General features: G+C 41.7%; 1 protein-coding gene across 1 annotated transcript in view; it reads left to right on the top strand.

Annotated features, from left to right (window-relative positions):
- The window catches only part of ARID4A (AT-rich interaction domain 4A), a 135,812-nt gene that overhangs the window by 1,023 nt on the left and 111,978 nt on the right, over nucleotides 1–22,811 (top strand). Inside the window, exons 2-7 of the mRNA XM_082275233.1 lie at nucleotides 2,407–2,463; nucleotides 8,698–8,808; nucleotides 12,479–12,544; nucleotides 15,612–15,702; nucleotides 16,788–16,867; nucleotides 17,729–17,823. Coding sequence (XP_082131359.1) covers nucleotides 2,458–2,463; nucleotides 8,698–8,808; nucleotides 12,479–12,544; nucleotides 15,612–15,702; nucleotides 16,788–16,867; nucleotides 17,729–17,823 — 449 coding nt within the window. The 5' untranslated portion in view covers nucleotides 2,407–2,457. The remainder of the gene's footprint in view (nucleotides 1–2,406; nucleotides 2,464–8,697; nucleotides 8,809–12,478; nucleotides 12,545–15,611; nucleotides 15,703–16,787; nucleotides 16,868–17,728; nucleotides 17,824–22,811) is intronic.

Consider the following 22,811-nt stretch of genomic DNA (forward strand, 5'->3'; position numbering starts at 1 on the left):
TGGTCACTAATCGGGTCCTTCAAGAGGGACTGGTCACTAATCAGGTCCTGGTCCTTCATGAGGGACTGGTCACTAATCAGGTACTGGTATTGGTCCTTCATGAGGGACTGGTCCTTGATCAGGTACTGGTCCTTGATCAGGTACTGGTGATGGTCCTTCATGAGGGACTGGTCCTGGTCACTGATGAGGTAATGGTATTGGTTCTTCATGAGCGACTGGTCCTTGATAAGATATTAGTCATGGTCCTTCATGAAGGTCTGGTACTGATCATTGAGGTACTGGTCCTTTATCAGGTACTGGTATTGGTCCTTGGTCTGGTAGTGGTCATTGATGAGGGTCCCCTGCAGAACCCTGGTGAGGTGCTGGTTGTTGATGAGGGTGTCATGGGGCTCCTCACCTCTTGCTGCCTTTCCTGAGATGCCCACAGACATCTGATCAGTGATGATGTCTGGGGGCACCTTACCACACGTGTCACTGGCTCTCCTCTGAGTTGCCCGAATATATTGATTATTGAGATGTATGGGGGCTCCTCACCTTCTGCTTTCTGGTGAAGACAGACAGATGGTACTGGTCCTTGATCAGGTAATAGTCAACCGAGGAGATCCTGGTTTTGGTCCTTGATCAGGTACTGATATTAGTCCTTCATGAAGGACTGGTCCTTGATCAGGTACTGGTATTAGTCCTTCATGAAGGACTGGTCCTTGATCAGGTATTGGTCCTTGGTCTGGTACTGGTCATTCATAAGGTGCTGCTGCAGAATCCTGATGAGGTACTGGTTATGTGTAGGGGCTCCTCACCTCTTGCTGCCTTTCCTGAGATGCTCACAGACATATGATCAGTGATGATGTCTGGGGACATAATACCACACACACGTCACTGGCTCTCCTCTGAGGTGCCCACATACATTGATGATTGAGATGTCTGGGGGCTCCTCACCTCTTGCTTCCTCGCTTGAGGTGACAGCAGCCAGATGGTGCTGGTCCTTGGTCAAGTAATAGTCACTGATGTGTTCCTGGTATTGGTTCTTCATGACGGACTAAAACTTGGTCTGGTACTGGTCAAGAACGATGAGGATGTCTTGGGGCTCCTCACCTCTTGCTGCCTTTTTCGAAGTGCTCACAGACATACCGTGATCATTGGTGGTGAAGATGTCTGTGGGCACCTCTCCTGCTGCTGCCTTCCTCTTGAGGTGCCCACAGACATAGGATGATGGAAATGTCTGGGGGCACCTCACCTTTTGCTTCCTATCTTGAGGCACCAACAGACAAATGGTCCTTGATAAGGTGCTGGTACAGGTGATTGGGGAAGTATCGGTCAGTGATCTAGTACAGGTCATTGATAATGGGGATGTCATTGGGCACCTCACCTCTTGATGCCTTTCCTGAGTTGCCCACAGACATATGGTGGTTATTGGCAAAGAGGTCTGTGGGCATCGTTCATGCTGCTTTTCTCTTGAGGTGCTTACAAACATAAGCTGAGAGAGATGTCTGGGGGTGCCTCACCTTTTACATCCTCCTTTGAGTGGCCTGCAGACACTTACTGGTAAATGATGAGGATGTCCTTGTGCTCCTCATCTCCTGCTGACTTTTCTTCAGGTGCCTGGAGACATGCTGTGATCATTGGTGGTGTAGATGTCATTGGGCTCCTCACCCCTTGCTGTCACTCTCTGTCACTCTCTTGAGGTGCCCACAAACATATGATCATTGGTGATGGAGTCTGGGTAATGCACCTCACTCGCCCTCCATTGAGGTGCCTGAATACAGTGGTGTTAGAGAAGCAGGTGTGAATTGACTGCTGTCAGGTGACCAGGACTAGATTTGGGTTGGCAATATGTTGTGTATTCAGTCAATACAACAGTTTTGTGCATTGCCCTGGACTGTACATGTGACGCAGCATTAGCGATTACAGGGCTGCCTAACGAGATTTTACAGCATGCTGTGAAGTTTCTTGCAGTCTTTTCATAGTGCATCAAGTAGGGAGTGACTGTGAATACTCTGCAGACAGCTATGTCTCAGATCTGCCTGGGAGATTGCTAGTTGTAGATATTTAACATCAGTTATGTGTGTGAGCAATGCATTTATTTCTTTTTCTTAGTTTGACACACACACACACACACACACACACACACACACACTGTCCTATGCTACAAACATTCCTAACTATGCACAGCTGTCAATCACATCTCAGGAAAGAATATTCCTTCAGTTGGAAATCCAACCTGTAATCTAGTGATCCAGGGTTTTGGTTTGGGGTAGCAGTAGGCATCTTGACCTTGGTCTAGTTCTGCCTGTGATCAGCCAGTATCTGTGAACAGTCTTACTTCTGTATGGGTTTTGGGATGATCTGTGCACAAACTTAACAAAGCAATGTGTGTTGTGTCTAAATGTTCCACCTTTTTATTTTCAGCTGGAGTGACATCAAGTCTTCGAGCTGGAATCCCTCAAATAACCTTTGACGATGAAGGTAAGCTGTTCTGTATTCATTTGTGTAACTTTATCATACAGTCAAGGCCTACTTCCAATGTTAGCCCGGCACTATCAAAGTTTACCTATGCACACCCCTTTCAGCGCTTGTTGTCGGATGTTTTTGGGGTTCCCCTATCTTTCAGCTCCCTCTCTCACTGCAGTCTCTGCCACATAGCAAAACAAGTCAGGATACTGAGACCCACAAGTGTTGAGCTGTAGTAAATAGGGGAAGAGAAGTGACACGAGAGGATACTTGCTTTTAATATCGTGGAGTAAGAGGTGGTTTCTGAGTTGTAAGCTTTTATATATTGATTGCTGTGTTCTGTTTTGGTTCTCTGTTTGTTTGTTGGCAGTGTCAGTGTGAATTGAGTGGGGGAGCCCTAACTGTTTTCCTTTTCTACATAAGTTACATCGAAAGGAAAACTTTGTAAAGCACTCCTAGATAACTCCATATACTGTGTTTGATAATGGTAAATATTTAGGAGTGGCTTGCTTTCTTAGGGACGTATTAAGCTGTAGATGTGACTTTTATCAAACACTGGTGATCAGTCATTGTCATTTGAACACATGGCCCAGAAACATTCACCTGCCATTAATGTGTGGTGAACGTCAGATTCACTGCTCTATAAATATGGCCTTTAGTTAGTTGGTTTTAAGGGTTAACTTTATCTTTTGCAGCTTACATATTACAGTCGTTTTTTTAGGTATAAAACATTCTGAGTAAGTGAACCTTCAGCAGACACTGTCACTTTTGAAATCTCCATGGCTGCACTGATCTGAGATCTGTGAATGAATGAACTTCACATCCCTTCTGCCCCTATGGCAGACAGACTTTAAGTTCTCAAAGGAACGTTATTGCTGTGATCAGCACACCTATTGTACTATGACACTTCCTCAGAATGAAGCTGGAGAAATAGTCTGCAGGAGCCTGGCATTACACCTACAATCCACTTATCATGGGTGCAGAGCTTGGCAGGATTCCATGGGAAAAAAAAATTTAAATGCACATTTTTTTTTTTCCCATGCAAAAATATATACATCATATATTTTTTATTTTTTTAAGGTGTACTTGGCCTTTAACGTAAAGGCGTAGTTCACATTTGTGCGCTGCGGGAACATGCACCTTCCTAAAGTGAAAATGTGTTTTGTTCTCTTTTGTTGGTGCACTGGAGTGCAATTTGATCTGAACATTTAGTGCAGTGCAGTACAATGCATGATAACTTATTATCCTGTGTTGTGGTGATCTTGTTAATATAAAAAAAAAGTTGCATGCACTTTGGTGTGATATTTTTTTTTTTTTCAACCATTGTTAATGTGCAGAAAAACACCCATCAACATGTGTTGCATGTCAGATTTGATTCTTCTGCACTGCTTTAGTGTAGGTATAACCCATGTTGTGTATTTTTTATATATCTAAAATTAGTCTTATTATCTTGCATTACATCTAGTCTCTGATGAAACCTAGGTCAGACATAGAAATTCTCTTTTTTTTTTTTTTTTTGTTTTGCTTTGCATTTTCAGCAGTTTGTGAAACTGTTATGAAGTTGAGTGAGATTTGGCAGTAATAAAGCATTCCTTTAACTTGCTTTATTGCCCTTCTAAACCATAGCTGTTCATCTGATGCTCTTCATTATCCTGATACAATTTTTCTGTTGTATTCCAAGATTGTATAGATTTGTTTTTGCTAGGGGTTGCGACGTGGAGAGAGAGGGTTTTTACCACTCCTGTCTGTTTTTTTTGCAATTGGCGCCTTTTTTTTTTTTTTATGAGCGTCATAGTTCAAGAAGTTGTAAAGTCAGGAAGGTTTTTTATCTTAATGCACAGAATTGCAAAGCCTTCTGTGTGTAGCAGCCCCCCCCCCCCCAGCATCCCTAATACTTACCCCTCTGTCCAGCGATGTCCATGAGTCTCTCGGCCGTCCTGGGATTGGCTGAGATAACCAAAGCCAATCAGAGAGGGGGGACGGGGCCAAACAGCAGCTCTGTGTCTAAATCGACACACGGAGCTGCAGCTCAGCTCGGGTGCCCCCATAGCAAGCTGCTTGCTGTGGGGGCACTCAATAGGAGGGCATAGCCAGGAGCTTGAACGAGGGACCTGAGAAGAGGAGGATCTGGGCTGCTCTGTGCAAAACCAACTGCACAGAGGAGGTAAGTATAACATGTTTGTTGTTTATTTATTTTTTTAAAAACAAGACTTTACAATCACTTTCAGTGTGATTATCCTCGCCCCTTGATACAGTAGTGTAGGTCTTTCCTCACCATGTTTGTTGAGAAATAAGCTGCTTTCTTGTTAAGAAATCGTGATTAACATCAAGCCTATAAACATGTTTTGGTAGTTTTTGTTTTGGAACACTTTTTTTTGTCAAGCACTAAAGGACCATACACACTATAAGATTTTCTGAAGATTTTATCCTTCAGATTTACTTTTTCTATGTAGTACAAGGGCCTGCCAGATTGCAAATTGAAAGTGTTTAGGTTTGACCTCATATTATATTGTTTTGGTAAATCTAAAGGAAAAAGTCTTCAGAAAATCTTATAGTGTATATGGCCCATTATTTTCCCATGTTTGGATAGTCCTTTAACAAATAGCTGTCCATTCTACACTCTTGACAAATCCTTTGCTTATTTTGTATGAACTGTCAAAAAGCACTATAAGTGCCGGGTCACACTTGTGCGATGCGGGAAGGCTGCGAATTCGCAGCCTGTTCCCGCATCGCAAACGCACATCTGGCAGTTCACACTGCCATATGCGATACGCTGGGGGTGTCAATGAAATGTTAACGACACCCCCAGTTTGATCGCATATCGCAGTGCGATCTGACAGTTCGCACAGGATCGGGATCGCACAAGTGTGAACCACTGTGCGATCCGATCCTGATGAGGCTGAAAAAATTTCTCCTGTGTAGGTGCAGTGCGAATTTAGCCATACAAAGTGTGCAGCAGTGCGCTCCGATATTACATGCGATCGCCGCACACGCTATAGTGTGAACCGGCACTTAAGGATTACATTTGTAAAAAATAAATAATCTTGGGCTGTTTCTGCACCAAAAAATGTTCTATGTTAAACCAATTTTTGAGTTGCAAGCCTTTCTTCTATTAGTGTGTGTGTGTGTGTGTGTGTGTATATATATATATATATATATATATATATATATATATATATATATATATATATAATTATGTGTGTGTGTTTTGTGATTGCACTTTAATTATCATAGTGCCTTGCCATAAGTTCTAAATACTGGTACTTTACTGTAAAATGTTAACATAAGTGAGTATGAGCCCTCATTTACACCGAGGGCGTGTTTGAAATCGTGCGAGTTCAGCTGAACTCACAAAATTTCAAACCTGCATGTCGGTGTGAGTTTGGGGGCGATTGGACAGATTTCTGTGCAGGTCAAATCGCATGTAAAATCAGCACGATGTGAACAGGGGCTGAATGAGAGGAGTATAAATTAGATAAATTGTTTGATCAAGAAACCAATTCAGATGTGTGTAACTTCATGTCTAGGCTGTGGATAGTTAAATAAATGCAAAATGATGCACCCTCAAGCATGCAGTCCTAACGTCTCAATATATTTGGGTGCAGCAACCCCCATTTTTTTAAATGTGCGGTTTAGGGTATGCAGCATATTGTGGTGAGCACTTTTGCCTGGAGGTATCTGAATAATTGGAATTTTATGGAGAGGTCTGTGGGCACCTCCGCTGCTTCTTTAGGTGCCCACAGACACATGGTCATTGATTGGGATTTCTGTGGGAGCCTCACCTCTTGCTTCCTTTGTGTTGCCCACAGATCTGCGTAGAGTTTGATTATGGTCTATGCTTTTTGTCTACTTCATTTGAGAAATCTGACTTCCTGCCATGCTCCAAACATTCTCTAATTTTTATTGGCATTTAACTTAGCTGGACCTCATTTGAATCTCCCGCACTAAAGAATGTCCTAATAATTTACTTTTGTTTTTAACAAGAATCCCAGTGGTCACTTTGAAAATGGTTACCATGAGGTAAAGTTGGCTTCATAGCACTAGGCAGATGGATCAGACAATGGGTGCACTTTTTGCCCATCCAAAAGAGAGTTGCAGCATTTGTTCCATCACTGCACGGCACATACTACTGCACAGAGAAAAACGCTTGTTGGACAAACCAGTGTCAGGCAGTGATTCATACACACCCAGATTGGTCTCCTTATTAAAGTAAACTTTCCATGAAATGTGAGGCTGTCTTTCCCGACTTCCTTCAGAAAATGCTTGTTTCCTGGCTGTTTGCTCTCCTTTTAATTTTAGTACTTTCAGAGTCCCTGACCTGAAACATGTATGCAGATTATGAAGTCAAAGAAAAATGAAGAATCCTTATCTGCATACTTGTTACAGGTCTGTAACAAGTAATGGAGCCAGTGGTTTAGCATTTCAGCCAGGCAGCAATCATTTTCAGAAGGTAAGTGTAAATATAGCATCCTCCATCTTTTTCCTAATAACCGTTTCAGTATTCATATTGTATGTTTGCTGTGTGTTATGATTGTCACATGCCTGAGGAAGGGGTCCTACGTAACTCTGAAATGATGCACTTTGTCTATTGTGATGTGAACATTCTACAATAAAACTTTTTTGGATGATGCTTGTTGATCCACGGTGTGCTGGCAAAGATGTACGTTGACCTGTGAGGGAAGTTGTCACAGATATGACCGCTTCCCAGCACATGCATGCCCCACTCTGAGTACTGGCAAACTTGCTTCCATGGTGGCCGTTTTTCAACTACGTAGTTGGAACTATTTGAGTTTGTCGCCATGTCTGTTATGTTACAGAAACTGTCCCAAATACTTGCCTGAATTAGGCACACGTAGTTCTAAAGCAAACTACTGCCAAGAGTAAGGTTTTATTTTAATTCCTCTCAGTGTCTTGTATATTCAGTGACTACAGCACTCTGGAAATTGCTCTTAGTGTTACTACTCCAAGACATTCTGCTCTGTGCGCTTCCTTTTTTTTTTTCCAGCCTGTTTGTTTTATTCGTTTTGGCTTGGTATGCTTTTTGTCAGATGAGTGCTGAGTGTTCTGGAGCCACTGAGGTTGATTTACTAAAACTGGAGAGTGCAAAATCTGGTGCAGCTGTGTATGGTAGCCAATCGGCTTCTAACTTTAGCTTGTGCAATTTAGATTTTACAAAAAGACCCTGAAGCTGATTGGTTTCCATGCAGAGCTCTACCAGATTTTGCACTCTCCAGTTTTAGTAAATCAACCTCACTGTCATTTTCAAGGAGCAAACTTTGGCAGGGTACATTGTCATATTTTTGCATAGAGATGGTTAACAGAAGAATTGGCGATCATTCACCTGTTTGCTCTCAAGCCATAGTTCTATGGTACCCTTCGGTGTACTGTTTGGCATGGCACTGTAAAACAGTGCTAACCTGCTTTTCACCCCTATTTCAATAGAAAACTGAGCAAGAGTTCTCATGAGATAGGAGTTTTTAGAGCCATAGGATCAGAGTTGTATAAAGTACTCGAAACCCATACTTGAGTAGAAGTGGAAGTGCGCGATCAAAAAGTGACTTGAGTAGAAGTACTAAAGTATTCAACATTTTTTGTACTTAAGTATTGCAAGTAGTTTTTTTAAAAATTTTGCTACTCAAGTACTGAAAGTAAAAGTACCAGTAGTTTTGAAAAAAAAAATTGCTACTCAAGTACTGAAAGTAAAAGTACAAGTACTGTGTTATGTAGTTATTAAAGAAAGAAGTCAAAAGTTTGAACATCATATTGTTTTTTATTCTTTCAAATGCAGCTTTTATTTATACATACAGTAGCATTTATTTTCGTATGCGCTGATAATACACATGTTTTGAGCTTCATGAAACCTGCCATCTACTGTTCTGGCAGTGGTAATTTTTATAATTGTAACGAGTAACTATGCAGCACAAAAAAATGAGTAGAAGTATTGAAATCATTGAATAAATGTAGTGAAGTAGGAGAAAAAAATTCTACTCCAGGAAAGTACAGATACCGCCTTTCCGTACTTAAGTACAATAGTGAAGTAGTTCTACTTAGTTACTATACATCTCTGCATAGGATAGAAGCTATGTGTTGTGTTTTTTTATTTATTTTTATATTAAATATTGTACTTTAGCACTCTGAAACTGTGATTCATAACACCAAATAGGATGTCCGTTCAGAATAAAAGTTGTTTGTAGCTAATTGTATTTGTTTACTGTACTCACCACTACTCTTTCTGTTTTGACTTTTTAGGCAGCCGATGAGCCTGCCTACCTAACAGTGGGGACCGATGTCAGTGCTAAATACCGGGGTGCCTTCTGCGAGGCAAAGATTAAAACCGTGAAACGCCTGGTAAAAGTCAAGGTATATTGCTCAATAAACATCTATTAGTATTTACAGTTTTTAATGGGTCATGGATTTATTTGCCTGTCTTATTCCAAGTTTGTATTAATACTATGTACACCGTATACCTAAACGGGCATCAGTTTTTATTAACCACTTTCAGTCCCGGGCACTTTCATTCCTTTCCTGCCCAGGCCAATTTTCAGCTTTCAGCGTTGCCACACTTTGAATGACAATTGTGTGGTCATGCAACACTGTATCTATATGAAATGTTTACATTTTTTCCCACTCAAAGCTTTCTTTTGGTGGTATTTAGTCACTGTTGGTTTTTTTATTTTTTGCTCAATAAACAAAAAAAAAAAAATAGAGTTGCACTGAATGGAAATTTTGGAACCAAAAATGCAGGATCCGCTTGGCTGAAAATGTACTACGTTACTACTCCTGGGGAGGTGATCAGAATTATTTTTTAGATTTTTTTAATACACACTAAGCAACCATTTTTTCTGAATTAAAACTACTCTTTCTGTGTTTACTATTGTGATTAGCTGTGATTTGCTAATCACATGTTACAGATGGGCTGTGATTGGCCCGGTCTGTACCATGTGATGACTGTGACCAATCAGAGTTCATCACATTAGTACACAATGAAAGGCATGTAACAAAGCCCTTCATTGTGTACAACTGTCATGTGATTGGCCACAGCAATCACAGGGTACCAGCAGCTGGCCGGTACAGAGATCTGTCATCTGCCATGTTTGGTGGATATGAAGGCGGACAGAATATTCTGGAGCACGTCCTGATCCTGGGAGGACATCATATGACGTGCTCCCAGCATTGGGCCACACTCCGGCATGCTCTGTCATACTTCTGTGATGGAGGTAATTGAGAGTCCCTTTTGAATTACACGCTGCATAAAAAAGCTAGTGGAATGTTTTGTTAATGGTAACATAAAATATTAGAATTATTTGTCCCTGTATCTGAGTTTTGGTGGTCGATTAGATAATCGGGTTTCTAGGGGTATGTCTGAGCAAGCCAGTATAATAGGAATTTAAAAGATGCTGGATATGATTGAGCCCAGTGGAGAGATCTGTACACCTCTCTCAGCAGTTATGAGGGGATCTCACTCCATATCCCAAACATCGCTTTTGAGTAAAATATTTTCTTGAAAGCTGAACTCCATACATATAACTACACAGATGAAAGACCTATACGGCACCTGCCTGAACTGCCAAAAGATATTTGTATTTCTGCTCACCTAGTTCTGAAATATACACAGCCCTTTGTCTGACAGGGCAGAAGACCGTTTCTCCACTGCAGTTAAGTAATACTTACAGGTCTTGTTCCTCCCCCAGCCTGTGATTGGGCAGTGAAAGGAGAAGCAGCAGACTGAGTTCATCTGTCATTCTGTTTTTATTAGCATGCTCCTTGTTAGACATGAGCACTGCAGGACAACTGATTTGGCTCCTTGTGCCGAGTCTCCCTCTACCAGTCTGAGCTTTGCTGTACAGGGGCAGCAGGAGGATGATACCATGTCAAATAAAGGTACTTACTTGCACGTCTTGCAGCTAGAAAATTAAATTTATAATTCATTTTTTTTTTTTTATCTTTTATCTCTTCTTGTAGTTCAGCTTTAAACGCAAATGAATGCAACTTCACTTTTCTTTTTAGGGCAAGCTAATGAAAGACCCTTGCCCATTGCTTGTTAAAGGTTGCTGTACTTTTGACATTGCTCTTTACTTTTAATATAAAAAAAAAAAAAGTTCAATAAAATTATTTTTGAAAAAAAAAAAAAAAAAAGACCTATTAAGTTTTTAACCCTGCCATAGCTGGAGATATTTGTTCTCTCCCTTTCTCAAATGTTAAGTAAGCCATTTATTTTAGAAGTTTGTGGTATGTACTTCTCCAGGTGCTTGGGCTTAGCTTTGTTTTATAGTGCTGCTTATGGTTAACGGAGACTCGTGGGATCTATAGTCCTGCATTAACTGGGGAGACCTTAATCAAATGACCTACATGTCAGATAATTAGAGAAGGTGTCAGAGGATGTATAATGCGTGTCTGATACAAGGCCATTTAGTGTAGTGTCCTCTTTATTTTCAGAGTTCCGGTTGTTTATGATTGAAATAGAAAAAATGAGTATAATGTTCCTACAGTATATCTAGAGCAGGGAAGGTTTAAAACCCATGTAAGATTTTTTTTTTTTTTCCTTGGAAAGATTTCCCTTCACCTCCTATTTAGTAGACAAAATAAGAATCCCTTCAAAGGTGAGACTGACTCTCTTGTAGGCAGTAGGCAGATGTACCGTTTCCTAACTTGGATCTGGTTCACACTGGTGCAACAACCGCTCCGACTTTGAGTCGCGTGACATGTAAAAATCAGTGTTTCCCTATGGGAGCAGTCTAAACTGGTCTGACTTTTGAAAAGATTCCCACACTACTTTGTTTGGACTTGGGTCTGATTTCAGCCCACTGAATTTATTTGAAGTCAGGTCAGCATCTTAACTGATCCGACCTGTGACATGTGAAATGTATTCAGAAGCAATGTTGGCAATGCAAAATTTATTGGGGAAAAAAAAAATGCGTGGGGTCCCCCTTCAAAATCCATTCCAGGCCCTTATCTGAGCATGCAGCCTGGCGCCCCACCCCAAAGCACCTTGTCCCCATGTTAATGGGGTCAAGGGCCTCTTCCCCGCAACCCTGGGCTCTGGGGGTGTGCGGGCAGGGGGCTTATCAGAGTCTAGAAGCCCCCTTTGGCATAGGGTTTCCCCTCAAGACCCAAGTTGCAGTCATCTTCAAGTCGGATCTCGTTCATTAAAGTGGGATCAGTGTCACGGCAAAGTCTGACATTAGTCACACAACTTTTATGTAGCACCAGGCTTTGGGTTGGTAACCCTTCCTTACTCTATTCAAAGCAAAAATAAAGCTTACGTTTTTTATAATTGTTAAAGATGACGGTATCTCTATACAGCAGCTTGCCTATTTTTAAGTGATTGTAAAGGCACAGATAAAGGCTGGAATTTTTTTTCCCTAAAACTTGTTATACTTACCTGTTCTGTCCAATGCTAGTGTAGAAAGTGGCCCTGAGCCTCCTCTTCTAGGATTCCCTGCTGGTGCTCTAGGCCCCTCTCCTCTTTATGCACCCCAATAGAAAGCCACTTCCTATGAGCCCACCTGTGAGCGGTGCTGTGTGTATATTTTGACACACTGCACAGCTTGACTCCGCACCTCCACCCACCCAATTTATTTGTTGTAGGATGTGTTCATACTAAAATCTTTTCTAGAATGAGCTGAAAATTAGAAGAGAAAAAAAAAAAAGACGTGCGTCTGTGTATTGTTTTGATTTTTAAATGAGTTCATTGACAGGAGTGGACTTCTGATACATACAGGAATAGGCAAGAATTGTTATACCAGCATATCAGAGCTGCTCTAACTACCTGTTGCTCCTAAAGCAGAAGAATAATCCTAGAATCAATTGGGCCTTGTTGGGCTTGCCTATAGTCCTATATAGATTATTGGCAATATCTGGAAGGGTTTGTCATCCCATTTATAGATTTACAGTTACGAAAAACTTTTCTATTTCAAAACCTTAAGATGCTTTGCCGTTTCTTAAAAAGTTTTTAGTTTACCTACATGGTCAATAAATTGCATGTGTCTCATTAATTGTCTTTGTCATCATTGTCATTATTTTTTTTTAGGTTACCTTGAAACAAGATAGCTCTACCCAGCTAGTTCAGGATGACCAGGTTAAAGGTCCTTTACGGGTATGTACTTTTTTTTTTTTTTTTTTTATCTTAAATGATAATTTAACCTTTTTGTAACATGTTACGTTCATATTTGGGGTGTAACATGTTACCGATGCATTGACCACTGCACAACCCCCCCCCCCCCGTTACAGCGAGCAGAGGATCTTCTCCTTATCCTGCCAGGTCCTGCCGCATCATTCATTCACAGAGTTCTGTGAATGTGAAAACCTACAACTACCGACAGCCTTTCCGGTTGTCAGGTTGTAGTTCTCAATGAACTACCATGGTGCTGTTGAGCGCTCTGGTAGTTCATCGATTCTTCCTGTCAGTGTGAAACCACCTGCCCATACAAGGTACGAGCAGACAGCTTACACTGACAGTCCGCAGGAGTCCTGCATGGCATCCGTGATGAGATTTTTTTTTTTTTTCTTTTTTTTTTTTTCTACCTGCAAAAAATTTTCACTTTTTTTTTTATTTAATAAATTTAAAAATATATAGAATTTATTTTAAGTGAACTTATCATTTAATTATAAACTCCTTAATCACAAAGCTCTGTTTTACTGCAGGAACTAAATAGTCAGTGCACGTAAAAGAAAATGAAGCTGATATACTTTTTTTAGGCTTTGCTGTTATGGCTTGTTTAACTTGTTTGACTTCTGGACCGGAAGGTTTTACCCCCTTAATGACCAGGCCACTTTTTGCGATGCAGCACTGCGTTATTTAAATTGACAATTGTGCGGTCGTGCGACGCTATATCCAAATTTTTTATTTTTTTTTCCCCACAAATAAAGCTTTCTTTTGGTGGTATTTTAATCACCTCGTCGGTTTTCATTTTTTGCGCTATAGACAAAAAGCGACAATTCTGGGGGAAAGAAAAAAATGTATGTATATATGTGTGTGTGTGTGTGTGTGTGTGTGTATGTATATGTGTGTGTGTGTATATATATATATATATATATATATATATATATATATATATATATATATATAAAAACATTTTTTTACTTTCTGCTATAAAAGAAAATTTAAAAATCAAATTTTTTCATCATTTTAGGCCGATCTGTATTCTGCTAAATATTTTTGGTAAAAAAAATCCTATTAAGTGAATATTGATTGGTTTGTGCAAACAAACGTTATTGCGTCTGCAAACTAGCGAAAAGATTTGTCATTTTTATTTGTATTTTTTTTTATTTTTTTTTATTTTTTTTTTTTTTTACTAGTAATGGCGGCGATTAGCGCGTGTGTTTTTTTTTTTTTTTTCATTTCTTGCGGGACTGGGACATTGCGGCAGACAGATCTGATACCTAAATGATTTGACACTTGTGAGGGGACCAGTGACATTACTACAGTAATCAGTGCTAAAAATATGCACGGTTACTGTACTAATGACACTGGCAGGGAAGGGGTTAACACCAGGGGCTATCAATGGGTAAATGTTTTCCTAGGGGGTGCTTTCTAACTGTGTGGGGGATGGGCTTGATGAATGAACACAGAGACCTGTGTTCCTAAATGGGAGGAACATGGGATCCCTGTGTTCATTACTGACAGAACAGCGGTCTGCCGTTCTGTCTCCGTGGGTGCCCGTCAAACATCACGACCGCCGAACCCGCTGATTGAGGCCAATCTGTGCGTGCATGCGCGACCCCACTAGCGGTCCTGTGAAACGACGTGCAGTTACGTCCTTTCGTGGGACAGAGCCGACTTGCCGCAGTATATGTACTGCTGGCAGTCCGCAAGTGGTTAAACAGGTGGCGAGCTGCTTCTTATGGTTGTAGTTATTTGCATATTTGCACACCGCTATTGCAAGTGCTCTACTGGGAGATAATAGCCTGAAATAGCATGGGATTGTTATCCAGGGCCACTCCTATCCTTACTGTGGATAACATCCCACCCTGGTATTATTTCACCATCCCCAGCATGTCACAAACTAAGCAACTGTACATTCAGAATTGAGGAGGACCTCTGCTGTGCCACCAAACCCCCCACCAAAAAAAAAAAAAAAAAGCAGAGGGCCAAGGGTATACAGTGCCCAGCATAAATGAGTACACCCCAACAGACCTTTTACTTTCCTTTGCCAATCAACATTTTCTTTGGGGCACTATACTACAAAATACTCCCACAAATACTTGTGGGAGTATTTTGCTTATTGAGTGCAACCAAGATTAATTTGCGCGCACACACAAGTATTTTTCCTAACAAAATCATTCAAGACCATGCTGCAAAAATGAATATACTCCCAATAAAAGTCTTAGGAGCAAAGCTAAATTTTAGACAAGAAAACCCCAATTAACAAGTCATCAACTAGTGCTCAGTCTATATAAATAATTAAACAGGTGTTCAGCAGACAGTTGATCAATGAAGGGCATTACTTAACAAAGAAAACACCTTCCCATTTCATGCTGTCAATGGCACCACGTGGAAGAGAAATGTCCCAAGGCCTAAGAAAGAAAATCAGCAAAGCTTTACTTATCAGTCAGAATACTATAGCAAAAGTGATACAAAAATGGAACTGCACGGAAAATCCAAAGTAACCCTGGGGCTCCTCCCACACTGCAAAAGTTAAATACTCCTTTTTGTCTAGGTGAACATTTTTTCAAAAGTTTTACTTAACTTATCCTTCACTACCCTTTGCAGCTGGTGCTCTCCTCTTTGACGCTTCCAGTTGTGGGCGGGACCTTGGTGACCTCACTTGCATGCAGGGCTGGTAGTTCTGCATTGTACGCGGTGACATCAGAGTGCCTGCAACTGATCGGCGAAGAGAAGCAGCTTTGGGTGACTGGTTGTGCAGCTGGAAGGAAGCCTGTGGGAGCATAGGGACAAGGTAGGTAAAGCTGCTTTCGAATGATTCCCCTGGACAAAAAAAACAAGAATTTAACCCCTGCAGTCTGCGCCACCTTAAAGGTAAAGTGCACTTACTAGGCCCCAATGCTTTTGCAATAATATAGGTAAATGTATTCCCAGACAGAACTGCTGGAGGACAGAGCCTAGACCGGTACTTAACCTTAAAAGCTTGATAAATGGATCCCGTTGTGATTCTGACAGTTTAGAAAGTCTGTCATGTTAATGTGAACTTCTCTGTATGTAGGTTGGAGCTACAGTGGAAATGAAAGCACCTGATGGATCCCAGCAGGAAGCAGTTATAAGTAAGCTGACAGATGCCAGCTGGTACACTGTGGGTGAGTATCATTGCTATGTTGAATATCTGAAAAGCCAGACTGGTGTTCTGTCTTACAGAACCATCATTGAGCTGTACTAAACTTTCATATTATGTGCTTCGAAAACCACTAAATCCGCATGCTTATCTTCTTTTTATCTCAGGTTCTTATTACACTAGTTTTGCAAAATACGTGAGCTGCAGCCTGAGCATTTTCACTAAAAGTAAAATGATTAAATCCATTTTTAGGGGCTAGGAGGAATGTGCCAGCAAAACCTCAAGCTAGACCTGATGTAAAAACTGTTTATTTTGGCTTCTTGAGCTTTTATTTTTTTTTTTTTTAAATTTAGCATTGTAGGTGTGCCAACATATTGGTGTACATTATCCTGGCTTTATTCTGCAAACTAAGCCCCCGTTCACATCAGTGCAATTTGTCATGTCACAGTGATTATGAAAAAAAAATACTGCACTATTTACTGATTTCATTGCAACTTGCATAGACTTCTGTTTAAATGAAGTCGTAAGCTACAATGAAATCAGCTGTGCAAATTGCAACGAAGTAGCACAATTTCATTGACTTGCTGGTGTGAACCAGGGCTAATAATGCTATTGAGCTATGGAAAAAAAAAAAGCCCTACACCTTTTTGGCGCAACTTTCATCCACATAAAATCTACAATGTGTGAAGTACAAAGTTGCTAAAGAAGCCTCAATGTAAAGTCTTCTGTGTGATTTGCTAGGTGTATTTTCATAATGCATATTCGTTGTTTACCTTTACCTATACAGGGTCACTATCAGTGTACAGTAATGTAGGCAGCTTGTTTTAACTGTGTTAAAGGCTCATTCACATGAGAAATCTGCAGTTTTCTGTACTGTGGTGTGGTAATTTGCATTTTGTTTGCACCACAGCTCTCACACTTTGTGTTTTTATGCACAGTTGTGCTGCATAGAAATTAATAAATGAAATTACAGTTCAAAAAAGTAAAAAGGGGAAAAAAAACAGTTCAATTTATTGCCTTTTCAAACAGTGCCCCCTTCTGAAGCCCATCCAGCGTGAACACCTACCTGCACAGATGGATAAATCCTTAACATGTTGTATTGTTTTACAGTGTTTGATGATGGCGATGAAAGGACATTAAGACGGACATCTTTATGTTTGAAGGGGGAGAGGCACTTTGCAGAGAGTGAGGTAATGCTATTGACATCTTCTTCTGTTTTAATGTGTTAAAACGTATGTTACGCCACAAGGTGAGATTGAATAAATAGGTGTGGTAAAACATGTTATTTTTTTAAAATCTATTTTTTTTTATTCTATCTCTTTAAAGATCCTGCTGGTCCTGCCAGGTCCCCTGGGTCTTTGCTTCAAATTGACCATGGCAAGCAGGGAATAAGATCCATGCTGCTGTGGTCATTTTGCATCCCTGTGATGACTATTGGGAGTTACAGAACAGCGTGCCGATGCATGACGTGCCTGTATCTCCCATGGTCAGTTGTGCAGCCATGCCCCTCAAGCTCCTATTTATTTAGTAAGGGGGCAGATGTTACTTGCATCATACAAAGGGGGTGGGCAGGATAATGCAGTAGGTAGGCAAGATTACTGACAAAATGGGCTTATATCATACACACTGGTGGAGTTGCTTCCTGTCTGTGTGCCAATTTCAGCTTTTATAGCGAAGCTTAAGCACACACAGAAGGGGAAGTCGCTTCTCCTCTGTGTGAATGCCTGTTAGACCACCCCCCCCCCCCCCCCCATCATCTATAAGCTTGCCCACCTTCCAGTCTGAGTGTGGCTATACCATAGAAAGGAGACTTTTCCACTGTGTACGACGCGCCCCCCCCACTACAGTTAAGGACTGGAGAGGCTGTGATGTCGCATGTCAGCCACATTAATAGAATAAAATAAAAATTTGAAAATGTGGGGGGGTTTTTTTTATGTGTTCTGTGACATGTAAATTTATATGCTGTAATACAATGCCCCTTTTGAAGCAGTGTGTTCACAAATAATTTAATGGGAGTGTTTTTTTTACATTTCTGCATCTCTGTTGAATAGACTTTAGACCAGCTTCCGCTAACCAATCCTGAACATTTTGGCACTCCAGTCATTGGGAAGAAATCTAACAGGGGAAGACGGTCGTCCCTTCCAGTGTGAGTTTAATCAGATTTGTCTGTCATTCTAAACTTTTTGGGTGAACAAGTAGCCAATGTATAATACTACAATCACATCCATCTTTTTACCTGTCAGTCTTTCCAGGGAAAGTTGTACATATTGGTTCATATCTCTCATCGGGTACATTTATCATATCTGTAGCAAGTTAAAGCGGATCTCCACCCAAAAGGGGAAGTTCCGTTTTAATGGCTCGTCCCCCGCTCTTCTTGCACAATTGGTACTTTTGAGGAGCAGGGGGGTGGGGGTTGAGAAGGTACCCGATTTTGACAGGTACCTACTTCCCACTTCTGTTCTTGAGCGCCGTGGCACTTGGGAAACAGCAGTTCGCCTCCCTCTCCCCTGCAGTCTTTTCGGACACTGACAGGTCCCAGAAGACTGCATTCACCATTCGCGATGCGCACTGTTCACGATGGGCACCTGGCTGTGACAGGTGAAGATGCCGGCGCCACCAAGGGAGTACAGAGGGTGAAGACGGCTGGGCTGAGTGCACCACTGGATTGTAGGACTTGTGAGTGGCTGTTTTCTTATAGTCAGCAGCTTTTGTAGCTGCTGACTTTTTTTATTTTTTTCACAGGTGGCTATAACTCCTCTGTTAAAGAGGAGCTCCATTCTAGACTAGTGATTGACTGATAATCGGAGACCGATAGTCACTTTTGAAGTATCGGCCACAAACTTGCATATATTGCTTCAAGTGGTTGTACTGGAGTGATGCCTACAGCTAGAGGCATCAACCCGGTACTGTTTAGCGCTTACGGTCCGCTTTCTTGTAATGACAACCAATGCGGCTGGGCAGTCGCTCGATTGTCATTATAAGGTGCAGGAGGGGGCATCTCTCGCCGGGTGACTGAAGTCCCCAACAGAGCCGCATTCTGCTCTCAGATGTAAAAAACAAGAACCAATGTCCAGCACTTCCAGGGCGCCAGACCTTGAGAATGGTATCGGTCAATCCCTAGTCTAGACAAAAAAAAAAAAAAATTATGTAATGTGAGAACACTTACCTGTCCAGGGATCCAGCAATTTTGGCACCCCAAGCAGGCGTCAGCATCTTTGCTAGAGGGAAACTGCACATTCTGAATGGTCCCGCTGTCTTCTGGGACCTGTGTGTGTCCCAGAAGGCAAGAGGGGGCAGGTGAGAGACATGTATGGAATGTATGGGACAGGTGAGTGGTGAGACGTCCCCAAGGGAGTCACCACCAGAATTCTCAATCTTAAAGCAGTATTAAACCCAAGACAAAAAATGAATGTGCTATGCGTGTCAGGGAAAAAACGCCCCCCCCCCAAAAAATGTGTCCTCTCACTACGCTGTGTGAATAGGTCCTGAAACTAAGTAAAATTTGTGTATTTAAATCTTCCCCACCTCCCTGGGCTGTATTACAAGAATATTGACTTTTAAATATCTTACTCCCATAAATTTATATAAAGCTGGACATACACTATGCAATATGATTGTACAATCTCTGTACAGTTTACCTTAGTTTTACCAAAGCTAAGTAATTAGAGCATCCATTCAAACAATCTATTCAATTTGTATCAAATCAGGCAGGCCCTTGTACTATATAGTTGGTGGTAAAAAATGAAATGAAATGAAAATGGGTAGACATAATAAAAATAAAAAAGGGTGGTATTGTAATGATGGAGATGTGGGCCGCATAAGTAAAACATCCTCTATACCAGGGGTATTGAATTAAAATTTACAAAGGTCCAGTCAGTAAAATATTCTTCCAGCAGAGGTCCGAATCGCATGTTTGTTCGATGACCACACTGTATCCTCGCAACCAATCACCTGCTTGTTAACTTGTAAGCCCCCGCCCTGTCATGCCTCCAGCTGTTGGCTCTGTGAGACTGGCAGTGGTGATGGCTGTGGGCAGAACGACTCTAAACGGTGGGACCGCAGGGATCCGGATGAGACATTAACTGGGTCCGGATCCGGACCAAGGCCTGCCATTTAGTGATGCCTGCTCTATACTGTGGTGCCGTAAGGCAGCGCATGAGATATGAAGTTTCCTGGATGGTCACATGTTGATACAGGAAGTGATAGGCATAGAGCAATTTTTTTATTTTTTCATTTTGAATTGAGAGATGTTGATTCAAAGCTGCTATGGGCTGGATGAGTGAGAGATGAGCACATTGGGATTGTTTGGGCAGAAACAACAATATAAAAGGTTTCTATCTAATATGAAGAGTGACTTTGTGCCTAAAAAGTGAACTTAGCCTTTTAAAGCGGAGTTCCAGCCATTTACTCACCTGTCCAACGGTCCAGCGATGCGGCCGCCGGAAGCCTCGATCCTCTCCCTCGGCGCCGGCATCACTGCTGTGGGCACCCGGCTGTTACAGTTTGCGGCTTCACAGCCGGGTACCCACTGCGCATGCGCGAGTCGCGCTGCGCGCCGTGATTGGCCGGCAATCTTCTGGGACCTCTGACGTGTCCCAGAAGATTGCAGGGAGGGAGGGGGAGAGGAGAACTTCCGCTCAGGGCGCCGCGGCGCTCCGAGCGGAAGTGGGAGCGGGTACCTGTCAAAACTAGGTACCCGCTCCCCCCCCCAAAAAATGACATGCCAAATGTGGCATGTCGGGGGGTCAGGACTCCCTAAAGCGAAAGTTCCACTTTTGGGTGGAACTCCTCTTTAAGTGTTCTCTGCTGAAAAAATTCTGTACATCGTGGCTGGTGCTGTCACTGTAATTTTCATGACTCGTTACAAATTTTGCTTGTGTGCGTAAGTTTCTGAAAGGTAAAATGACATTGTAAAATGATCCCTGATGCACCAGCTAATAAGTGTATTTTCTTTTATATCCCCCCCCCCCCCCCCCCCAAGAGACCAAGACATTCCAGTCCACTGCACTGTTTGCATGGTGTCAGCTACTGTTTAATTACAATGTTACCATGACAATTATTCCCTTTCCTACCGAAGCCCATTACATTCCATGTAATTATAGATTGTTGCCATTTTATCTTTTTTTTTTTTTTTTTTTTTTGGAATGGAATTGGCTCTTGTGGCACAAATTTTACTGTGTGCTCTGTAATTTGTGTCTCCTGTATAATTCAATTTCTATATGCTTTCAAATGGATTTGCATATATTTTAGCAAGTATCATGTAAAGTGTATCTATAGCCAAAAGCCCTGTCAGGTTTTAATGCTATCTGGAGCTTTATTAGAGATTTCCCCTCACTTTCTGTTCTGGTGACAGTTTTACTGGACAGGGAGTGAAGGAAAGTCTGAAACGGACAACAATAAATTAAAAAAACAGCTGACCAAAGGTTCTGGCACCCCCACTTAAGAAAAAAATAAGAGAATCTCTTTTTTTTTTTTTTCTAGTAATGGCGGCAATCAGCGACTTAAAGCAGGGCTGCGACATTTCGGCGGACATATCAGACACTTTTTGGGGACCGGTGACTTTATTATAGTAATCTGTGCTAAAAATATGGCAGGGGAGGGGTTAACATCAGAGGCGAGCAAAAGGTTAAATGTGTTCCTAGAGAGTGCTGCTAACTGTGTGGGGGGTGCTTTTACTGTGGGAAGACATAGATCTGTGTTCCTGCATTGTAGGAACACAGGATCACACCCTTCCCTTGTCACAGAACTGTGATCTGCCTTCTTTACATAGGCAGACAGCCGTTCTGCCTTTGTCCTGAAGGATCGCTGGGTGTCGGTGGACATAGAGTCTGCTGGACCCGCTGATTCCCTCCTGCTATGTCCAATCGCAGCGGTAGTGTGTCGCCGGCGGCTCACGTGTGCTCCCCTAGACCCAGTAGAGCAGAATGATGTGCCTGTATGTGGTTCTGCGCACAGGAGCCGCTGCCTCACTGTAAATGTATGTGGGGCGGTCAGCAACAGGTTAATTCAAAACTAATAAAAAAATTGCTTCGGATACATTAAAAAATTAAAGCTAAATTCTGAACAAAGCAACTTATTTTTTATTGGGGCCTTAGTTGAGTACCAATAATGTACCTCCTAGTAAAATGTTCCCCACTTGTCTGCTGTTTCTTGTTACTTACATGCAGCCTCTGATAGTCCCACATTCAGAAAACATCTTGTATTCTTTTCAAAGAATACAAAGTGTTTTATGAATGGTTAGGTGAAGTATGGATGTCGCCATCTCCCCTTGTCCAATAACAGGAAATAAAAACAAGTGGTTTCCTAAATGAAGAAGCCACAAGTCAAGCTCCCTACTGTTTTTTGCTATGTTTTAGCAATCTTTTTTGCCTGCTGTCTCTTGCCCTGATTGTCAGTTTCACTACCTGGACTTCTTCAATGGCATCACCATCAGATGCTGCAAATGAGTAACATTGTTTAAAAAAGAAGCAGCAGCCACCAGTGAGGCACACATCATTAGAGATATCTTACTGGTACCTAACTAATGGCCCAAAAACGTTTTTCCAAATTAAAGAGGAAGTATTTTTTTTTCTTCTTTGTTTTGGTTTTCCCTTGTCTAAAAAGTAAAGGCATAATGTGCTAGTATGCATCGCATACAGACTCCGGCTGTGCTACTGGCCAGAGCCATGTGATGTCACTCCCGCGCATAAATGCCAGAGCCGCTGGTCACAGCACAGAGCTCTGAAGAAACAGCAGAGGCGGCCGTTCCTTTAGAGCGTATGCACCGATGACGTCATTGGCGCAGTATACAGTAAATATCTCCTAAACTTGCACCGTTTACAGTACCTATAGGTAAGCCTTATTATAGGCTTACTTATAGGTACAAACCTCACAGGGGGGTTTACAACCTCTTTAAAGTGGGAATTTAGTCAGAAAATTAAAGGAGTGCTCCAGCTGTGGGAAAAAAAAAATACTGTAGCTTCTGACTTTTATTATATAGACCCTTACCTGTCCAGGGAGCCTGCAATGTCAGCACCCTAGTGGATTTTTGGATGCCGCCACCATTCACTCTAAGGGAAACTGACAATGAAGCCTTTCACAGCCAGTTCCCTACTGCACATGAGCGAAGCGTGCTGCGCATTTTCATTGGCTCGG

The sequence above is a fragment of the Pelophylax lessonae genome, assembly GCF_965119305.1.
Source record: "Pelophylax lessonae genome assembly, chromosome: 13".
Taxonomy (NCBI): domain Eukaryota; kingdom Metazoa; phylum Chordata; class Amphibia; order Anura; family Ranidae; genus Pelophylax; species Pelophylax lessonae.